The sequence below is a fragment of the Sminthopsis crassicaudata genome, chromosome 3 (assembly GCF_048593235.1).
Source record: "Sminthopsis crassicaudata isolate SCR6 chromosome 3, ASM4859323v1, whole genome shotgun sequence".
Lineage (NCBI taxonomy): Eukaryota > Metazoa > Chordata > Mammalia > Dasyuromorphia > Dasyuridae > Sminthopsis > Sminthopsis crassicaudata.
The window spans coordinates 143,819,718-143,843,768 of NC_133619.1; the positions used below are offsets into that span (position 1 = coordinate 143,819,718).

General features: G+C 31.4%; 1 protein-coding gene across 5 annotated transcripts in view; it reads left to right on the plus strand.

Moving 5' to 3' along the window:
• The window catches only part of GPC5 (glypican 5), a 1,091,572-nt gene that overhangs the window by 404,640 nt on the left and 662,881 nt on the right, over positions 1-24,051 (plus strand). For all 5 annotated transcript variants that reach the window (XM_074299351.1, XM_074299350.1, XM_074299349.1 and 2 more), the window contains exon 4: positions 23,285-23,418. In XM_074299351.1, the coding sequence (XP_074155452.1) occupies positions 23,285-23,418 (134 nt within the window). The remainder of the gene's footprint in view (positions 1-23,284; positions 23,419-24,051) is intronic.

Sequence of the window (24,051 nt, forward strand, 5' to 3'; positions counted from 1 at the left end):
TTATTTTTTTATAATGAATAATATCTCCAGGAAAAGCATTATTTCTCTCCATTTCCTCCCCTGTTGCTTGCTATCTCACATCTAGGAAGGAAAAACAAACAAACAAACAAACAAAACAAAACCCAAAACCAACAAACAAAAAGCTACATTGAAGGGAATAATATGAACAGAACATCTTTTTTTTTTTTTTTTTCTTTTTTCATTTTACCCCGAAGGTATTCCTAGTCTTTAATGCTAGGAAATGGTTATATCTTTGGTTTGCAGGGGAAGATGACTCAAGATCCCTGAATTTATTTTGTGATATACCAGTATAAATTATATTATATAAAATATAACTAAGCTTCATGGTATAATAGGAAAAATGTTTGACCTGGAATCATGAAGACCTGGATTCAAGTGCTACTTCTTTTCTTTTATTAATGGTGTGATGATGACCAAGCTATTTAATCTCTCAGAGTTTTGGTTTTCTTATTTGTCAAATAGAATAAGAGGCAACTAGGTAATGTAGTTGGACCTTGAGTCAGGGACATCTGAATTTATTGCCTCAGCTATTTATTAACTGTATGACCCTGAGTAAGTCATTTAATTACAGTTCCCTAATATATAAAATGGTAATCACTACTTTCTAGGGTTTTTGTAAAGATCAAATGTGATAATAGACACAAAATGATTTTCAAAGTTTTAAAACATTATGTAAATATCAACTAGTATTACTAATTCGCATGGAAAGCTTCTTTAATTCTCTCCTAGAGATAAGGAAGGACAGAAATATGGAATAGAAGCCAAAGAATCTTTAATTGCATGAGAAGAATGTTCTAATAATTATGAACTAATGGAATGAGAGTTGATTTAAAAAAAAATTAAATTTTCAGTTAATTTTAAATTAGTTATCTCATAATCTGTATGTAATGATGTAACATGAAGGCAACTGTGATACTCTTATGATAATTTTAATGCCTGTATCAAATCAATCCACACAATACTATTATTCTGACATCACCCTAGTATTATTTACATTGTATATGCATTTATGTTAAATACAGCCAAGGATCTTATTTGCCCAACAATATAGTAGCAGTAAGTTACAAGGTGAGAAATTATAGGCCTTTTAGAAATGAATGAAAATAATACAATCTCAATCAATGGGGATTAAGAGAAAAGGTTCCTCTTCTATATTTCTACCATATTTACCACTAGCACAAATATACCACATACTTTTAAAATTCTTGATCATACCTCCAGTCAAACTTTCACTTCATCTATTGTATTTGTCGTAGTACAAGCACTGGTTGACATGACAAATGAGTATAACTAGGACAACAAGAGTAGTAGGACATTAATTATAATCTAGACCCCTTTAGAATCTTTGTGTCCATTCAGTCCATTACTTGACTGACTAATTTTATTTATTTATTTTTTTTTGTCTAGAGATCTCCACTAAATAGCTATATCTATGAAAAAGTCCAAGACCAACAAGACTAAATTGCATTTTGAGTACTGAGTATAATCTTGAACTGGATTAAAGCTATGGTCCATTCTTCTCTGGATCTTTACTTCTGGGGGAAAAACAAAACAAAACAAAAACAAAACAATTATCTTGGAATGGTTTGGCCCTGAAAATAAAAGGATAAGATGCCTGAAGGATTTACTATTCAAGTGGATTTAATTGGCTTTCAGGTTGAGATATAAGCAACATTAGAGTTTTGATAAATTAGACCTATATTACTACACAGCTGAAGCTTGCTAGAAACTCATGAGAAGCATTCTTTTTCAAAGGCAAAAAAGGGAGCCAGGCCTTGTTATTACATGATTTACCTTACTTGACTACTTACTGCTCTGGCTTTGTCTTTGCCATGACTCAGATCCTTTGATTTATAAATTATGAATTACGATGTTCAAAAGTGACACAGAATTTTTCAGTTAATAGTATATTCATATAGCAAGATGAAATAATACTTTCATAATTGCTTATTGCCATATTAAAATGATAATTAGAATAGAATGATGTCCTTGATTACTTTTTAATGGACATGTAGAAGTGTTATAAAATTTTTATAGGCCAAAAGTATTTAGTAAAAATTGGAGTATTAGTAGTGTATTGGACATAAATTGGTCAATTAATAGTATATAGTATAGAACTGAAATAAATAAGATCGTAACAAGTAAATAAGATGTAAATAAGTAAGCCCTCTTCTCTAAGAATAGCTCATCATTTTAAACTGGTAATGTTTGCATTTCATATATGTAAAGATCAGAATATAATTTTATTTTGTGATTATTTTCTACTCTTTTCTATATATTTCTAAGAGATGTCAAAATATGGAGAAAATAAAATAACAAAATATGTTATGAAAGCATTGCGTGCTTTTTTTTTTTTTGCATTGATTTTTTTTTTTTCTTTCCTAAGGAAAAAAAAAAGTGTCTCTGAATCTGCTTTTTCATTCATGTTTTTTTTTTTTTTTCCTCCTTAAGTATATGCCAGAGCTAGGTCACCTAAGTTACAATCTTAGCATACACGTAGTCAAGCCATTTGGGGCCTACAGTGAAGAGGCATAATAAGGCACTCTAAGGATGTGTGTGTGGGAATATAAATAGAGATAGAGATAGTAATTAATAAACACATATACACATATATATATATATGTATTCCTTCTAGAGTTGTGATCTTATGATTCTACTCATTACATCATGGTTTATTGATACATATCCATATATACACATACATATATCATATGTATGATATATATATATTCATGCATACACAGATAGATTTGTATATATACATATATATATTTTTCTATTTATACATGTATATATATATATATAGGTATATATATATCTATACATATATACATTCACCTATGTGTGTGTGTATATATATGCATATATATATATATGTATACACATATTTGTGTATATTATACACAATGGTATAATAAAAAGAGAATTGGATTATAGTCCTAAATAGAGCTGGAATGAATCTAGAGACTTGTGGACATAAACAGACTTGCACAGGTTTATATATATTAGATAGTAAATCACAGAAAGTGATCTGAGATCTAACCCTACGTATAACATTTATTAATCATACAACCACAGACAAATCTTAGAAACTCTTTAAACCTTGGTATCCTGTTTTCTAAAACAGTGATGAAGATAACTTATTTCATGGAATTATTTATTGTCAGAATTAGATGAGATAATATATGTAAAGTGTTTTGCAAATATCAAAATATTGTACAAGTGAGATATTAGAATTATTGAGGTACAGATCCAGTTATCACAAGAGGTTTCAGTCATTTGGATGGAACAACTGCTGTTTAAGCAGATCTTTCCTCCTTAGCATCTCATCCTTCCTTCACTTAGTTCTGTGGGAAGGGATGTATGAAGGCTGGGATGGAGTGTGTGTGTGTGTGTGTGTGTGTGTGTGTGTTGGGTGAGTATAATAAGATTTATTACCATGCTGAAGAACCATACAAGTCAGGAGTTCAAGTACTGGTACCTTGCACAGTTAGGACCAGAGAGTCTCAAAAAATAAAAGATTTAGAGCTTTATGGGGCATCAGCCATTTTGTGTTTTCAGATGAGGAAACTGATATCTAAGTAAGCTATAATTTTTCTGAAGTCAAATTAGTAAAAAGTGACAAGGCTGAGATTCTAATCAATAGTCATCTGCCTCTAGATCGAGTAATCTCTCCACTCTGCCATAAGTTATCCTTTTTCTTCTAATTATTTCTAAATTATTTGCAGAAACTCTATAGGCATTTGTTATGATTTTGGATGGATTCAGAGCTTTATACAAATTAGACTAAGACTGAGGCAAAATTACCTTAATTAGATAAGTTATATTTATTTTATATAAGCAAATATATTCACTAAAATTAATTATATTTAGAAACAGGGCTACATATAAAGTTATATTTATCCATAAAACAATATGTTATTATTTAAAAGTAGTTATATTACTAAAATTATATTTGTCTTTACTTCTCTAGATTTAAATATGATCAATTATATATTCTTTTCTCCATCCCCTCCCCCACCAGCATTGCCCCATCCTTTTCTCTTTATCTTGTTTGCAAAATAAAACTAAATAGCCCATTTACCACCAGAGGAATGTGCTGTTTTTGTTTCTATTGCTGTTTAATGATCTAGTGAACCTTTAGCTCCTCCAATTGATTTTCTTAAATAATGAATACTACAGCTTTTACAAGAAGGTTTGTATTAAGAATCAGTGGTTCAAAATTTTGTTTTTTTTTCCTACAATCCAGCAGAGTATAGTAACGGTAGTATTTCTAAACGAAGGGGGAAAAATTCCAATCATTCTTTTCCTCTGGAATATGTAATCTGTCATCCTTTTAACCTTTATTTAGAGGGAAGCAGCCAAAATGAGGAAAGACTTGAAGCCATATTACATAATAATATAATTATCAGTGAAGGAATTGGTGCATATTGTTATGGAGAAATAAAATCTTGGGAGTAGGGGGCTGTGGGAAGGAGAATAAGAAGAGAAGTTTCCTGGAACCAACTCTAATTAGATTGTGAAAATAACACAGTTAAATTTTCATTGTGAATATTTACATCTTAGAAATCATCATATGCTACAAATGAGGGCTTTATTTATTGCTTTGTTTTTTGTGTAGACTTTACAAGGTGATAGAGAAAATGTTAACAATTTTGAATAAAATTAAAAGTGTGTCATGTGTACTTAAAAAAACAAACAAACAAACAAAAAACAGTAATTAGACATTTCCCAGCATACCCTTGGTAAGGGAACATATGATCACTGTCTTCAGATGATCTCTTACAGATGAAGGATTAGTCTTTTTTTTTTTTTTTTTTTTTTTTTTTTTTCTACTAGGAGTAGTAGAAGTTGCAGGAGAGGCAAATTAAGGCTTGGAGCAAAGAAAAGAAAGCTTCCTAGTAAGTGTAGCTGCCTAAAATTTTAATGATCTAAATGTAGAGGGTGGATAACCCTTAATTTGTAATATTCTAAAAAAGATTTTCTCTTTGGTTATAGGTAGATAGCATTTACTGAATGATTTCCAAGAACTCCCTTCAGATATTACAAAAGTCCTCATCTAGTAGTAGTAAGTGGACAACAAAAATACTCTATAGTAAACAAAAAAAGAAAGCAGGGTCATTTTGCAATTTAATTAGATTTAAATTTATTATAGTATGTGACTGCAGTTTCTTCAACAACACAATAATAGTTAATATTAGTGGGTCACAGTGCTGATAGGGGTTTAGCAAAGCATCATAAATGGAAATAATTCTTGGATAAGTTACAGAGTTGAAGTAATTAGGTATACGCTTAGATCTTGGATATATGACTTTGATGATATAAAGCCTATAACATTTCCTTTCTCCTTTGAGGGAAAAATAAAGATGACTATATAAATGTGTTCCACTTAAATATTTGTAAAGCTTCCTGTTACCTAGCAAAGTTGTGGGATATCAGCAATGACGGACTTTGTTATTCTCAGCAATACAAACATCCAAAAGTACTCTGAAGGAATTTGATAAAAAATATTATCCCTATCTAGGGAAAGAAGTTATAACATCTGAATATAGACTGAAAAATACATTTTATACCTTTATTTTTTGTGGTTGTGTGTGTGTGTGTGTGTGTGTTTGTGTGTGTTTATATAAGTGTGTGTTGGGCTTTCTTTTGCCACTTGACTTGTGGAAATGTTTTGCTCAACTTCCCATGGGCCTTCACAATGTGGGGAGGGATAAAGAAGAAGGGGAGAATCTGGAGTTCAAAAATTTTAAAACAAAAGTAAAAAATGTACATGTAACTGGGGGAAATAAAGATATTTAAAAGAAAAAAAGAAAAGAAAAAACTTCCTGTTACCGTCTCCTCCACAACCAGTGTGAGGTCATTTAAAAGTGATATTACTTCATTAGCTTAAATGTAAATGATCATAATATTTTCCCCTTGGTATTTTTGTGGTAGAATCTGATTATGTTGTTATTTAATGATTTATTGTTTTTAAAAGAAGTCTTAATATAAGCTTTAAATGATAACAAAATTGGTATTTGGCAACAGTCTTCTATTGGTATTTTTCAAAGCACGATGCTGTCCTCAAGTTATGATGAATTAAAATAATATCCACTAAGAAGAATGATTTTAAAATGCATGAACATTTTCACTGAACACCTGATTGTGTGATCTGCAGCTCTTAGTTTTCCCATCTCAAGAAGGGCTATGATAATATATGACTATAATAAGAGTAAAAATAATTTAGATTTTTATGACAAGATATGTTGCAGAAAATAATTTTTAAAAAAAGAAAATTGTGAATAAGTAGGTTCTCTTTTTGAGGTAGTTTTCTCCAGGGGAACAAATAAAGTTAAACATTTTCTCTCCTTATCTCAGCTCATTTAGAAGGATTTGTACAGATTTGCAGCTAAAAGAGAATTTCAAGATTAAATCCAGTCATCTCATTTTTACAGTGAAACAACTGAGACCTGTGAAGTGACCTGAGTTTCCCTAGAGTACACAGGTAGTAAGTAGTAGAACTAGGATTTACTCAGATCCTCTGACCCTGCATCCAAATTTCTTTCTATAAGAGCATGCTCCCTCACTTCCAGTGTCATGAAGTTAATAATCTGTTTCTGATACAAGTTTGAAGCTTTGGATTTAAGACAAATCATTTAAGTGAGACTTGATTGAAGTTAGGCAAACCAGATTTGAGATTGGAATAAAATGAAATGTATACATTTCACAGTTAATAAAAGGAGATTTACTTATCCATTGAATGGAAAGAATGCTCATCAAAGATATGACTTGGCTCAGGTAGACATGGCCTTCCTGTCTCCAGAACTGAACGTGGTTGTCAGATCAGGATGTGGTAACTCTTAAAGCAGAAGGAACACAAGTTAAGAGTATTGGCTCGTTGTGGGTTGATGTTCTTATGTTTTATCAGAAATCTGTGTTTACAATTGAAGTGTACAAGTCCTGGGACCAATCAATTCAAAAAGACTGTTTCTTTGCCTTTTAGGGGAAAAACTAGCTTAACCTAGTAGATATTGCAGCTATCACACAGGTAGGCTCAAGGATCACATGTAATGTGACCATCTTGACTGTATCTAATTCAGCTCTAGATAATTGGTGGTCAAAGGAAGAGAGAGAGATTACATCTGTACTCTATAGGTAATAATAAATGGATAGGTGTACTCTATAGTATTGATGGGTGTTGACTTAATCCAAGATTGTTTCCTTCAGAAAATCCATGCTTTCAACTCAGTATAGGAACTTCAGTGATTCAAGATAAAATTGAACCTGGAACCATTGCTCTACAAGTTTACAGGCTACTACAGTATTTTCATAAACAATTTTGCGTATCCACTCTGCTTAGAGTAAAAATGACCTGAGTTCAAATCATACCTGTATTGCCCCAGAAAACTCCCCAAGACTTATCTACTAGGTCATACACTATTGTCAATTTTCCTTGGTGAGAGAAGTTTCCAAGATGATGAAAACATAGATCCTTTCTGTATTCCAATTCTATATATACAACATTGAGCTAAATATTGTGGGAATACAACATAAAAATTCTCTTCTCTCTAGCAGTTTCTATTATAGTGTAATATAATCTCTTCTCTAAAGAGATGACATGCAAAAATAAAGAGATGGCAGGATGTGTTGTGCCAAAAAGAGGTTAAAAGTGAAAGACTACTTTCAACTGTGGTGATTTATAAAGGACCAGGAATGGCTAATAAGCAGGGGAAACACATGGATATTATTAGTCTAGCAACAATACAGGGTTGGAGTTGGATATGGAAGACTAAGTAGAAAGCTTTTGCAATAGACTGAAATTGAAGATATGAAGTATGATGAGGACAATGGGAATGGAAATGAACAGCTAGATGCAAGACATTTCAGAGGCGAAATTGTCAGTGCCTGTTCCATTGTTTATGGATGATTAAACTTTATGTGGACTTTTTTCTCACTTTCACTTTTAAATATGTGAAGGAAGTAATTGTCCTATTTGCCATATTGATTCCTTCTCCTGAAATCTACAACCCATTGTTTTTATTCTTCCTTCTACTTTCCCCCTCTTCTTTACCTAGTTTTGTAGTTTTTACTCATTTATTTGAAATAGAAGTCTTATTCATCCTTATAAAATCATCAATTTAATGTATTGTAGGACGTTCAGATTTCTTAGATTCTGAAACAAATTCTCATTGGAAAAAAACAACTCAGGGATGCAAATGATGCATATACCTAAAGATTTAGAGTGCTTCGAAGCGTATATTTTATTAGCAAAAAGTATTCATTTCTTTTACAGTGCCTCTATTATTAAGAAATACTATAGATATAGCAAATCCGTTGTTTATTCTCACACATACTTGCAATAAGGCATGCTAGCATTAAGAAGAAATTTATAGAGAGCATCTGGGAAGATGGGAGAGTATATCAAAAAATCCCAAGTTCTCCAAATTTCTCCCACAAACAAAATAAAATTGCTTCTCAGGGTAAACATATACAGGTGAAAAACAAGTAAGATGGGCAAATAAAATGTCTTCCTAAGACAATCTGAGAAAACTGGAAAAAAAGACCCCAGGAAAAAGGTTTAATATGTGTGAAGCACATAAACCTCTAAGGCTAGCTCTACAAAACAGCTAGTGAGGAACTCTGGGGCTAATTGGGTTTGGCTGAAGCCTGAACTCAAACATCAGGAACTTTCATCCACCAGAAAGAGTGGGTAGTCTAGGATCTGAGTTCTGGAAGCCTGAGGGAATCTTGTCTCATTAGCTCGTGCTGCAGAGACACCCCCCCTTGTGGAGAAGGAACCAGCATGCTCATGAGTGCAGAGGCAGTGGGGCAGGGCCACTGCTAGTTCTTGGCCATTGGGGGGGAGGGGTGCTTTTAGTTTGGGGTTCCAGGTCAAAGAGGAGAGGTAAGTGAAGCCAGAGGAACCATCCTATCCCCCAACCCAGGATTAGAGGTGCTTACACTAGTAAATTCTCAATAAGAAAAAAATAATAATAATAATGAGTAGGAACAGGAGAAAGAATCCAACCATAAAAACTTACCTTGGGGAAGACCAGGGTTCATCTTCAAAGGAGGTGATTGAAGTAAAAAAAAAAAAAAAAAAAGGCCTTCATTCCTCAAAGAATAATATTAAATGGCTACCTATAAAGGCTTTAAAAGAAAAATGCTAGAGATTGAATTAAAAAAAAAACACAAAAAAACCTCAAATAAAGAAACAAACAAATAAGAACCATTCAAGAAAAACAAGAAGATTATGAAAGGCAAGTCAACTAACTAGAAAAGGAGATCCAGAGTCTTAAAGAAGAAAACAGTTCTTTGAAAATTAGAATTGGGAAAGGGGAAGCTGGGAAGGAATAAGAGACTAAATATAGCAAAATAAACTATAAAGAATGAAAAAAAATAGATAAGAATTTGAAACATCTCATAAGAAAACAAATCTGGAGGACAGATCAAGAAGAGAAAACATAAAAGTAATTGCACTATCTGAATGCTATAAAAAAAAAAAAGAATCTTTATACAATAATACAAGAAATAATCCAAGAAAAATGTCCTGAAGTGACAGAACAAGAAGAAAAAGTAGAAATAGGAAAAAAAAAAACCCTATCACTACCTCAAAGAGAGCCTATAAGGCAAATAAATATAAACATTATTGATAAATTTTGAAATTCCCAGATAAAAGAGAAAATTTTACAGAAAACAATCCCTCTGAACCACAAAAAATTCAAATATGCTGAAACTACAATTATAATAAAAGACTGCAGAACATGAAATATATATATAGTCAATCAAAAGATCTAGGATTACAGCCACAAATATTATAACCAGCAAAATTCAGCACAATATTGAATAAAAATTCAATGAATTCACAGATTTTAAGAATTTTGTCTCAACCAAACCTGAACTCAATAGAAAATGTAACATATCAGAGCCAACATCAAAGTAATTTCAAAGGACTCAATAATGACAAACTGCTTATATTTTATACATGGAAATGTAAATCATTTGTCTAAGATTGACACTAGTAATTGGGTAATACAAAAGAAAAATTGGGGCAGAGATGTGTGATCTGATTCTAAAAATTAAAACTGTCTAGGAAAAGGTAAAAATAATGAAGCTCTATGAATGAGGTACAGAGGAAAAACCTATCCAGTTGCATTAGATGAGGAAGGAGGGCTGATAGTTCTGAAAACCTACTTACATTAGGAATGGGTTTGATAGGGAAACATGCATAATACATACATACATACATACATATATATATATATATACATACATGTATATATGTATATAAATAAGAGGAAGGAATAGTGGGGTACAGAATGGTATATAGATTTATAGCAGTGGGACAGAGTGTGTTCATTGATGGGAATGGGATAAAGAAGGAGGGAAAGAGCAGGGACAGAAAAGAGAGGGATCCATGGGTAGGGGAGGTTAAGTAATAGCAAGGAAACTTAAAGAGTAGAACTAAAGTACATGAGTTAGTAGGAATAAGAAATAAGAAACTTACACAAACAATAACAAGGATCAGGAGTAGAATAAAGCAAAAAAAGAGGAGGGTTTTGTAATCATTTTTCTTAAAGTCAAACTTAAAGATTCAAGCAAGAGAGAAATCTACAGTATATGTCAGTCATAGTAATAATGTTTTAGTTTATCTTTGTATGTGTAAATGCATATTTATATGTATAGGTATGCATGTAGGTTTATGTATATATATATATATATATATATATATATATATATATATATATATATATATATATATATATATGTAACTATATCCTTGCTTAATTATAGCTTGCTTGAGAATGGTGGTGGGAGATGAAGGGGGAAAAAAAGAATAAAGTAAAAAGTGCTGAACAGAGAACAAAAGAATCATCTAAAAGGGAAAAAATGGACAGTTATGAACATGTCTTCTATGGATATGCATGCTTTCTTGAAATATAAATTTACTGTTACGTATTTTCATCCTCCCTGATGATGGTCTGCTGGACATATGACAATGTTTTCTTTTCTTTTTTCTTTCTTTCTTTTTCTATTTTTTTTCTTATGTTGTGTTTAGTTTTAAATAAATACTTTTTTTTTTTTCTGGAAAGAAAAAGAACAAATTTATAGCCTGCTATCTGGCTTCTCAAGAAGGGGAGGATTATAAGAGTATGTCAAAGTATGGTCAGTTAGGGTTGCTTTAAAAACATACATTTCCAAAGAAAGGTCACTCCCAGACCTCTCCTCTTCTCTGGTCCTGATTCTCCAACTTCTTGCTATATATTCCCACTTGCATATTCTGCCACACAGACTCTTTCTATCAAACATAATATTTCCTTTTTGTCAAGGCTCAGCCAGTTCCCAGTTTTTCTGACATTCTAGTGCACCAAGATTTCCTTTAAATTCTAATTTTGTACTTATTAATTAAGAAAGCATATAAGGTCTTATGATTTTATTTAACTCTATATACTGAGCCTTGAGTTATCTTTCTTTGAAGACATGTATGTCTTGTCTTTTGATGGTAAGTTACTTCTTACTGTGGAGAGAGTAGCACAGTTGATAGTTATTTGACTAAAGAGATGATAAAATGTGTTTTAATTTAGGGTTCATTTTTGAGACCCTTGCTAAGTCAAATAGATCTTTTTTACTGACCAAATTTACATTAATATAACAACATTGGTGATAATAAGATGTGAAAATCAAAGGTTGCTTTTAGAAATTAAAGCTTTACTGGCATACAAATATGTATCATTGATTTAGCTTTGTTATCTCTCTAAAGAAGTTCTGAAATAAGTTAACATATAGTCACCTAACTGATGCTTCCTCTTGTGGTTTAAATAGAAGGAGACAAAAGTAATTTATACAACTTCAGCCCTTTTCTAGATGCTTTCCAGATACTGAAATTCAAAGGCAATTAAAGTCACTTTTAAAAAAGGATATTTTTCATTAGACTACTTAGAACAATCAATGCTATATCAAAGTTCTATCTGAAGACAGTTATTAGCAATAAGAATCATGTTTTGGGAACAGATAAACAAAAAAGAGGAGATAAGAGGGAATCAAAGAAAATATAATGATATGACTGAGAGAAATTCTCATCATCAGAGCAAAAATTTCAGAAAGAACTCTTTAAAATAGTAACAGCTTTTAATTTTTAAAAATACGTGCAAAGATAATTTCAACTTTCGTCCTTGAAAAGTCTTGTGTTCCAAATTTTCCTCTCTCTCTTCTTACTTTCCCCTCCCAGATAACAATTAATTCAATATAGTTTATACACGTGCAATTCTTCTAAAATATTTGCATATTTATCATGCTGCACACAGAAAACATCAGATCAAAAGAGAATAAGTGAGAAAGAAAAAAAAAAACAAACAAACAAGCACACAAAGAAGAACAACACAAAAATAAAAATAGTACATTATGCTCCATATTCAATCCCCAGATGGCTCTCTCAATCACAGGTCTATTGAAATCTATTGAAATTGGCCTGAATCACCTTAATGTTGAAAAAAAGCCAAGTTCATTACAGTCGATCATCACATAATTACATATTTCTATGTACAATGTTCTTGTGATTCTGTTCACTTCACTTAGCATCATTTCATGTAAGTCTCTAGGTTTTTCTGAAATCAATCTGTTGATTGTTTTTTACAGAACAATAATATTCCAATTAGAGTCATATGCCATAACTTATTCAGCCAATCCCCAATTTACAGGTATCTACTCAGTTTCCAATTCCTGGCCACTACAAAAAGAGTTGCTACAAACATTTTTGCACATGTGGGTCCTTTTACCTTTTTCATGATCTCTTTGAGATACAGACACAATAGAGACACTGCTGGATCAAAGAGTATCCCAAATTGCTTCCATTTGTTTTTGTTTTGTTCATGATTATATTTCCAACAATTATGTATAGCAGAAAATAAGAACAATGAGAATATACAATATAAAATTGTGATGGAAACAGGGAGTTCATATTTGGCATTTCAGAATCTTTTTGATAGACACAAATGGAATAAAGAAGGAATAACTTATGATATATCACATTAATTAGACTATGCAATTAAAATAGATGAAAAGGGACTAGAAATGAGAAGGTATATGCAAAAAAATTTTCTTGTAAAGAAAGCTAACAAAGAATTAAGACGGTGCAAAGGAGGGAAGATTTGAATCACATACCTTTCTGAACAGAGAAAGAAAAAGAACCAAGAGAAGGGAAGAAATAGATTAATAAACAGAAAGAAAAATAAATGAACTATTTGAGTAAATTCAAGAATATTTAAAATTTAAATAAATTCAAGGAGGTTGACAGAGGGCAAATGTGCAGGAATTTTGGGAAAAAGCCTATTTTCTATAGTCTATTTCATAGACTAGTATTAACATGCTATAAGCAAATCTAATAGTACGATAAAAGTATGGACTTAAAAGAAAAAAGGGATAAAATTTAATACAAAAGAAATGAATTGAAGAATAAATTGAACTACCATGAACTACCACAGCCTTAAATTTTAATTTACTAAATTTCTGAATTCACTAAAATGAAAGATAATGGCAAAATGGTTGAGAATAATTCCCAGTGGTTTTCCTATTACAAGAAATACATCTTTAACAATAAGGTACACCTAGAATGAAAATAAAAGGCTCAAAAATTACTTCCTATAACTTATTCTAAAAAATATAACTTGGAAATATGTTTTAAAAAAAAGTAAAAATTCATTATACCAAGAGAAATAAAAAAGAAACTACTTTTTGTTTGAGTTATTATGGGAAAATAAGGCTAATACTAAATGTATATATTCATATTATTATCTTATAAATAGATAATTTGAAAAATGTTATGGATAAAAATATAAATATTAAATTGAAGAAATTGCTGGAGATTTAGAATTGAAATGAAAATTGTCTTAACTGGAACATTAAAGAATATATTTCTCAGGAATGTATAGTTCATAAATCAGAGCATACATTAGGGCCTAGAGTATTTATAAATACATATAAAAAAGAGATAATGTAGTTTTATGGACCACAATGTAATTAAACTAATTAACATTACATTAACAAGTAGTTAATAAGACATAGGTTTAAATGGAGACCTAATAATGATATTCTGAATGTGCGTCAAAAAATAAATCATAGAAAAAGTCATAAAAAATGAAAGATAATGATATCACAATTTCTTGGATGTACCTAAGACATTTTAAAGGAAATAATCATATCTATAAAACATATTAACAAAAACTGATTAAGAGAAGATTTAAAAACCTAGAAAATTTTAAATCCAAAATAAGCACAAAATTAAGAAACTTTGGAAACTGAAGTAGAAAAATAAAAAGAAAACAAAGTTATAAAATCATAAAATTACATCTCAGTTTTTAAAAAATGATTAAAATGGATAAATCTTTTGGTAATCTAATCACAAAAGACTTGTTTTAATTATTGACACATTTGTTACAAAAGGTTAGCTTTTATTGATGTTGAAGGAAATCAGAGCTCTTTGCTGATTTTTCTACAGGAAAAAATGGTATGGGTATTTGAGAGACTAGCATTACTTCTGTCATTGACCTTATTCTAGGACGTTATAGCACAAGTTAATATCTCCAGCTCTCTCAAGTATATTTGTCTAATTTACTTTTTTCTTTTAGTATTACACAGCTTCTAGAAAATTTCTTTATAAGGCACACAGATAAAACAGTAGAAGGAACTAGGGTGCTAGCTTCTAGCTTCAGTTTGCTTTGATTATTTTTTCTTCATTCACCTTTATTTTTCTTTGCCTCTGATACTTATTTTCTGTATCTAAACGCTCAAGTTAGTTCAGGGTGCACATTGGGTAAATGTTTTGACTAAATACTAATGTCCTTGCAAGAGCCAAAGTGCCTATCATGTTTATATCACAATCATGATTAGAGTTTGTTGTGGGAGCATGGCATTAAGTTTAGATCCAGTCTCTCTTATTTCTGCATAATTATTTTTTCCTAACAGTTTTTTGCAACATCCCCTCAAGAGCTCCCTTGCCCAACTTATACCGCCTTTAGTCATTTAAATGTCCAAAAGGTGGTTATTATTATGACCAGAGTTTTAGCAATCCTCCTAAATGCTAGCTTGTGAGTCCTCATTGCTTTGCTTCCCCTATAATCATCTAGTACAGTAAGTTAACTTGTGTATCAAACACATTTATTGAAACCGCATAACAAAGATAGTAAGAACAAAGCTTTTCCCTTAAACATCAGAAACACAGTCTCCTGCAAAAATGCCCACAGGAAGGAAAATAGCAATGGTAGTGAGCTACCTGTGGAAGGGAGATGATGTGACCAAGGCAACTTATATCCTCCAAACTGCAGGACTTTGTGCCCTTCTTTCTGAAAGTCCTCAATAATTTTATTGCAAGTCTCTCTCCACAGTTTAATCAGACTGACTCTTGGAATGTCTTTTTTCAGGACATATATGGTATAGTAGTGACTAAACTGTGTGGTTCAATTTGCTGTAAGGCTGGGTCATACAAGTCACTCAATGGACATTCTGGCTACTCACCATATTTAATTGTTGATGCCTAAGTAAGTCAGATTGTTTAGATTCTGGACTGTTCTCTGCTGACTGTATCAATCCACTTTTTTCCTGAGGTTGCTGTTCAGTAAATAGTTTTGGGACTTTTTCCCCCCACTTTCAGCCCCTAGCTATGCAGAGCAGGAAGCTGGTTTAACATGTTAAGCTGGAGAGTTAATGAACTCTTTTTGCTAGAGCAATGGCATTTAAATCTTTCTTTTTAAAATTCTTTCCTTCAGTAAATCTACTCTACATAGTTTTAGGATTATTAGTTTTAGTCATATTTATCTATCATTCCTCTTTGGGAATTCATTCTGTGATCTGGAGGTGTATTTATTCTTTTTCTGGCTTTTTCTGTTCAATTAAGGATATTCATGGTTTGCCATATCATTTGCTATATCAGTTTTTACAATTCTTTCTTTATAGTATTCTATGAATTTATGAGTACTTAAGTAATCATGAAGCCTGTCCCCTGTTTTTTCTTAAGTTTCAATCACTTCTTATATCTTCCTGGGTAGTTTAATCTCAAGTAAGTTTATTTTTAAAAATATTTTTATTTGTCTAGAACTATGCAAACTATTGGGAAGATTTTATCTTTGTTAAATTATATACATGTTCTATAATAGATAACTCCATGTAGTCTTCTGTACAGTTTAGAAAAATGTATGCAATAGATACTGCTGGTAAACATTAAATAAAAAAGAGAGAACTATGGACATAAAGATAAAAATATTTTGAAAACTAGAGATTTTTGTAATTAGGGACAGCTAAGTGACTTAGGGGGTAGAGCAATGGACCTGTAGACAGGAAAAGCTGAGTTTAAATTGAACCTCTGATACTCTATTGAGTGATTCTGGGCAAATTACTTGAACTGTGTCTCAAATTTCCTCATATATCAAATGAGAATAATAATAAGACCTACCTTTCAGAGTTGTTGTGAGACTCAAATGAGATAAAAAATTGCAGAGAACTTAGCAGAGCTCCTAGCACAGTACATACTATTAAAATATTAGCTATTATTATTAGTAGTAATAGTAGGAGGAACAGGATACGCGGAAAGATGAGCTCTTTATAGCATCCATCTCCAACACGTTAGAAAGGGACCCAAAGTTATTTGTGAAAGTTGAGAATTGCTTTTAATACGTTATGAATAGCGATCTGAGATAGGAGATAGGTTAGGCAGGCTCAGGGAATTGATAAATAGCAAAGAAAATAGCATAACATGAATGAATAAGACCATGGACATATCAAGAATAGAGAAAAAATAAGAAAAGAGCCTGACAGGAATAAAAACATAGACACTTGATGAAAATGTGAAAATTGAAGTTGCCTGGAAGCAGCTCAAAAAGAGTTTTCAAGACAATAAAACTTGAAAATCTAAGCAGAAAGCAGTGGGAAGCAAGTAGTAGGCCTTTATGAATGGCTAAGTATTAGACAGAAAAGCATTTTTTTTTTTTCCGAAGACACTTCTGACTTATTGTGGAGAAGAAAGGTAAAAATGAGGGACAAGAGCAAGGAGGAAATTACAGAATAAGTATAAGATGAAAAACCATCATAACATGCTTGAGAGTTTTTTCAATAGGGAAGAGGAAATAAATTTATTAGAAAGAATATATGATTTATTCAACTCATATCTCTAGAGCTAAGATAGCTAAGTATCTTATAGACGTTTCTTTTGAGGTTTGTTGTTCAAAGTCTGTGTTAATATCCCATTTATTGTTTTTCAAGAGTTCATAAGGAATTGAAGTAAAATTCTCCTAGAATCTATTAATGCACTTAAATTTTGTAAGAATTCTATGAGAATTAATCATTTTTGTTTTATATGTAGTATATCACTCGTCTTCCTGAGTTCAAATCTAAGCTTAGACCCATACTAGTTATGTGACTGTGGGCAAGTGGCTTAGCCCTGTTTGCCTCAGTTTCTTCATCTGTAAAATAAGGTAGAGAAGGGAATGGCAAACCATTCAGTATCTTTTCCAAGAAAACTTCATGAGTTAGACGCAATTGAAAATGTCTGTACAAGAAATTTGAGGAAAGATCGCCAAATGATTAGTAGGGTTCAAGAATGTTGGATTTGGTACCCAGAGCCCCATTTAGTATCAAACTAATATAGATTATGTGATCTAATTAAACGTAGTTTATGTAATAGATATATAATATAATATGTGTAATAGATTAAAACATAGATTATATAATATATACATCCTAGCAACAATACAGTGTTGGGAAATGACTAAGCAACGTTTTCCAAATCATACTAAAATAAATTGTTATATAACAAAAAATGATTTGAGAAGTTGAGAAGAGATTACTCTTTTACCGTTTTCTCCAGTTTTTTACTTAGAACTGCAATTAAACTGTTAACGAATCATTTATTACTTTAAAGAATGATCTTTTAAAGTGAAAATACTCTTCTTAAAGTTGAATAGATTAAGTTATTGATCACTTACACTTTAGCATTACTGATTATCTTCTCTCATGAAGGAATACTTTGGAAATGTAAATTTCAATGGAAAAAGAAAGAGTGAATCTTATCCCCCCCCCCCCTTATCCTGGGGACCGTGAATTTGCTTTAAAAATACTGATAATTATAATTTAGCATAATTGCTTTCCTTTACAATCATTTGATATATGCATTTTTACATTTTATTATGCCTCTAAAGGAGTCCTTGACATGAAAAAAGGCTAAGAACTTTTGTTGTAATGTAGGGAACTAATTATCATTCGAGTTAAGATGTTCAGGTACTTATAATGAAGACTCTGGTCTCTAGAATACTGTTGATTGTGAATAACAGGAAGAAGAACATAGAAAGAATAAAGCACACTTTACTAGATTTCTGAATGTTAGTGCCATGAAAATATTGAAAATTTGGAGCATCCAGAGATACATTTTAGAATGATATTGATTAACTATTTTATTAATTTTGCTGAACCAAAGTCCTACTCTAAACCATTATTATAACAAGGAAAAAGATCATGACAGTTGTAGTAGAAATTATGATAGGTTCTATTATCTTTGAATGCAACAATGTTAACAACTGTTTATCTCTGCTTTCTAAAGCTTTCTACCTAAGTCTAGGGCTCACAAATAGAGATGAATTCTTTTATTACAGCATGAAACAAAGAAAGATACAAAACAGTCCCCAGTACTATATAGCTCTTTCCATCTCTACAAGTCACAGTAGAAAGCTGTAGAAAAGAAAGCAGAAGGGCTAAGGATCATAAAGATTTTGTAATTCTATAGCATAGTCTTCACTGTTGATAACAGTGAGACAAGCAAGTAGATTATACTGGTAGCATGAACTAGATCATCAGTCTTGACATTGTCACTCTAAATGAAAATGGAAGATGGAGTAAGGTGAAAAGATGGTTTATAGATTATTAATAAAAAGACAAAAATAATTGGCAGAGGTAAGGACAGGGGGAGAGAAATAAGCCTTTAATAAATGCCTCTTGTGTGCCAGGTACTGAGCTTATTGTTCAGGTATTTTCAGTAATATATGACTTTATGAGCCCATTTGGGATTTTCTTGACAGAGACACTGGAGTAGTTTGTAATTTCCTTCTGCACTTCATTTTACAAATGAGGAAACTGAGGGAAACAGAGTTAAGTGATTACTCAGCTAGTAAGCTTCTAAGGTCCTGATATGAACTCACAAAGATGAATCTTTCTAACTCCAGAGCTGATGCTATGTCCACTGCTGACCTAAATGCTTTAAAAATATTATCTCATTTTATCCTCACAGAAACTTTATTAGCTGCTTTTTATATAACGAAAGGCACAAGAAACATAACACTAAAAATCTAACTCATTTTTCCTAGTTCATTTTCAAACAGTGTTCTGGGATATATATATATATATATATATATATATATATATATATATATATATATATATATCCCTATATATATAATATGTTTGCCTCAGTTTCCCCACCTGTAAAAGGAAAAGGAGAAAGAAATGGCAAACCACTTCATTATTTTTGCCAAGAAAACCCCAAATGGGTTCACAAAGAGCAAATATTACTGAAAATGACTGAACAATAAACTTGGTACCAGGTATATAGGAGATATTTAAGGTTTGTCCTCCTCTTGTCCTTCCCTCTGCCTTCTTGCTGCTGTGAATGGCAATATACAATGTGGTTCTAAATTCTGGACATTGCTGATTCTCTATACTATTTCCAAAGACAGTTTATACCATCTCTTCTTGCCTTAAGTCTCCAACAAGTTTCCTTCCAAAATAATTTTCCCTCCACTAATCTTTGATATTTCCCTATTTATTAATTCCTTCATTGTCGTCTACAATTTAGTAATGCATTTATTCATGTCTATTGTGCTCCAAGTATGATAGTATGCACATGCCCGTCTCCTCCATCTTTCAAAATTTTTGCTTTGTCAAACCCTTAGGTCATCATTCTGAATTGTTTCACAACCTTTCAAATTCATATAAATTGCTATTTTTATTCATTGTGTCCTTTAAATATTCCAAATAACTTCTAGTCATTTTTCATTCTGGTTTCCAACTTTGTCACTCTTTTGGAAATACTTTCTTCAATGTTACTGATGTTCTTTGATCCACCAAATCTAGCCTTTTCTCAGTTTTTATCCTTTATTATCTATCTACTGTATTACAAAATGTTGAACATTCTCTCTTGAGTATTCTTGGTCCTATCTCCTTCTCTGACCTGTGATGGATCATGATCTATGCCCATTAATTATAAATATTCTTCATGGCTTTGTCCATGCCTTTATTCTTATGACTCTATAATATCTCAATATCTTCTTTAACCAGTGATTTTAAATATCATCTTATCATCTTTGCAACCACACCTGTTCAGGCTAATCTTCATCTCACTTGACAACCTGCCTATTAGACATTTCAAATGGGATGCCATATAGGCACTTAAGATGTTTCCTTCAAATGCATTCCTCTTCTAAATGTTTTCCCTTTTTTCTTTGATTGCTTGTTTATTTCTTTCTTCCTTGTCAGAATTGCCTCCATTATTCCACCTATCTATATTTAAAATCTTGGTATTATTCTCAATCCCTCAATTTATTAAAATAATACCCCCCCAGAGTCAGTTTCCTAGGTTTGTCATAGTGACTTCCATAACGGCTTTCACATTTATCCTTTTTCCCCTATGTGCATAGTGACTCTACTCTCAGACTCTCATTACTTCCTGGCAGAAATACTGAAATGCCTGATTAGTATAACTACTTCAATATATTTGACTATTCTATACTTCATACAGCTACCAAAAATACAAATATGATAATGTTTCTCAGCTACTCAATACACTCTGATGCTTCTCTATTGTTTCTTGAATAAAATATGAACTTTTCTGTTTGATGTTTAAAGCTCTTCATAATCTGGTCTCAACCCACCTCTTCGATTTTATTGAACATTATTATCTTCCACCCATGTTACAGTTCAGACACAAAATTGGTCTTGCTGTTTCTCATATGTCTGTCTCCTAACCCCATCCCCTTCCAGTGAATGTCTGCCAGAACTGTAATATATTTTCTCCTCATCTCCATATTTTAGGATTTTGTTCCTTCAAAACTGAACTTAAACACCATCATTAAATAAAGCCTTTTTGCATTTTTCTAATTGCTAGATCATTCCTTCATAATTACCTTGTATTGCTTTTGTTTGTTTTTGAATGCTTACATAGTGCTTACATTATGAATCCAAACAGATATGAAATTTTTAAAGGCAGGGATTATTTCACTTTTTTTTTGTTTTGTATCTCCAGTCCAGCATATGGTCTGGCAGAGGTAAGCATTAATAAATACTTGTTGATTGATTGAAACTTAATGATATGGGTCACTTATTCATCTTGTATTATAATAAGAAATGCTGATGATAAACACTTTTTATTTTCAAAGCTTTTCATTTTTAAAACATTTACATAGTTTTCAACATTCACCCTCACAAAATCTTGTGTTCCAAATTTTTTTTCTCCCTTATTTATTATCATTTCTATCATCTTAGCCAATCTCAGAAATGTATAGTGGTACCTCAGAGTTGTCTTAATTTGCATTTCTCTAATCAATGGTGATTTACAATATTTTTTCATATGACTAGAAATGATCTTAATTTCTTCATCTAAAAATTGACTGTTTATATCCTTTGTCTGATAATAAGCACTTTAAAGAAAATCATTATGAAGAATATTATATCTCATGAACATCAAAATAGGTTGTAGAAAGTAAGGACATAGAGAAATTTTACAAAGAAATTGATAAAATGCTCCAAATAAAATCAATATATATTTTAATATTCAGTGACTCCAATGCCACAGAAGACATAGGGAAGGATGGGAAAATGTATACTGTGCAACATGGCACTCAGGAGGTAATAAAAAAGAAAATCTAGTGCTTATAGAATATACCAATCTTGCATGCTCAAAAATCATAAATCTTTTCTTCAAGAAGAAAATAAATATTGTCAAATGACTATGATGTGTACTTGATTTCAACATAAAAAGAAACTTTAAAAAAATTTTTGAAGTAATGAAGTACCAATGTGAGAATCATATGTGAATTAACTGTCTTTGTGCAATGAAATCTTAGGTTTTTTTTTTAATAGCAATGTTTAAAATCAGTATCAAGTAAAAAAAATAATTAGCAGAAGTTCCACATGTCCTATTTATTTGACCTATTCTTGATACAGAAATAATTATAAATGTGTGAAAGAATAAAACTTGGCATATATTACTACCATTTCCTACAAAGTTTAAATGACATAAAATATGTGACCTAATTGGAAATCTAAAGACCCCCAATACTATTGTCAACAATCTTCTTTCCTATCAAGCAAGAAAGAATTTCAATCCATATCCAGTGACAAATTGTATGTCATTCTAAAACCAAAGCAAATAAATCCTGCGGATTTATACTATCAGAAAATGGATTTGTTTTAAAATTTTCTTGTTTGTTTCTTACTACAGTACCCTGTGAATACTACACAGTACAGTAGGGAAGAATTCTCATCTGTATCCCATTAGTACTTAGGTACTGTCCATATTGATGAAATTATATAACTTTGAATTATGTAGGCGATGTGATATAGTGGAAGAGCCACCTTTGAAGTCAGAAAATTGAGAATTCAGATGCAGATATATCCTAATTGTTTAAACTTGGCAAGTTATTTAACATTTCAATTAAGTTGCTTAAAGAGATAACACTTGAAAATTATTAAAAGAGGTAACTCTTGAAGATTATAAATTGCAAACTTGTATTGGTAGAGGGGGTTTCCTTATCAGGTATTTTCTGTGTCATTGATTGTAAATTCATTCCCTAAACCTTTATTAATATTAAACATATTTTATACATATATTATATGGTAGAAAGCAATCCTAATCATAACAACCATTTTATTTTCTTCATTACTTGATTTATAGAACTATTATATAAGCTAATCATATTTGTTTATTTTTAAAATTGTTGTCTAAAGACTTTCCCTTCTACATATAACCCCCAACATAATCCTTTTATATGAACTCTGTTAAGCACTATGAGAAAAACACATAAAATATGGATTTGTTACTTTTGCCATTTGTCAATTAAACACAATTAGTTGGTTTGAAAATGTTGAAAAAATTCCTGTGTTTGAAGCCTAATATGTATAAAGACCCAATGATGTAGGTAGCTCTATGCTTTAATACTTGAGTGAATAATTTGAGAAAGTGGTACAAATGTGACTGAAAATCCTTTAAAGGTCCTATTACTAACTCTTATTTCTTTCTTTTAAAAAGGTGAACAAGATCTGTGGTCCCCCTGTCAGAACACCTACACAAAACCCTGGTTGTTCTCTTGATCAGAACAAAGATAAGCAAGGAATGAAGATCTCTTCAAGAGATGGTGAAGAAACCCTTGCCAGCAGAAGAAAGTAAGACATTAGTTTTACAACCAGAAAGAAGGAAGAAAATAAGCCACTAATTTTACCACAGAATGGACCATATGCAATAAAAAAAACCCTGAAATGCATCAGGAGAGAAAGAAGAGAATAACATTAGTTCAGGCTTAAAAGCCAGCAAAAACAATTTCCTTAGTTAGGCAGGGACTTTTTGCAAAGGCTAGGTTTAACATTAGGAGATAACACATATTGTTTCACTTCAGCTTGGGGCACTGGAATCTGAAAACCATATTTTGTTAAGTGAAAAAGTCAATAAGGTGACCTAAAGACTTTGACAGGAAAAGGTATATTTAAGTCATCAGTTTTAGTACTAGGATAAATGAAGCTCATGACTAGGTATAAGATAATATCTCAGAGTTGTTTTAATTTGCATTTCTCTAATCAGTAGTGATTTAAACTACTTTGTTTTATTTATTCATAATGGATGAATCTATATATTCATAATGAACAAATTAGAATAAAAACGATGAAATAACAATAAATACCACGTGGACAAGTGAGGAAATCCAAGAAGGTTGGGAGTGGGAGCAAAGCACAGAAAAATATTAATCAATAGACAAAGAAATGAGAGTGCTATTGTAATTGGAATTTACTAAAGACTATGTA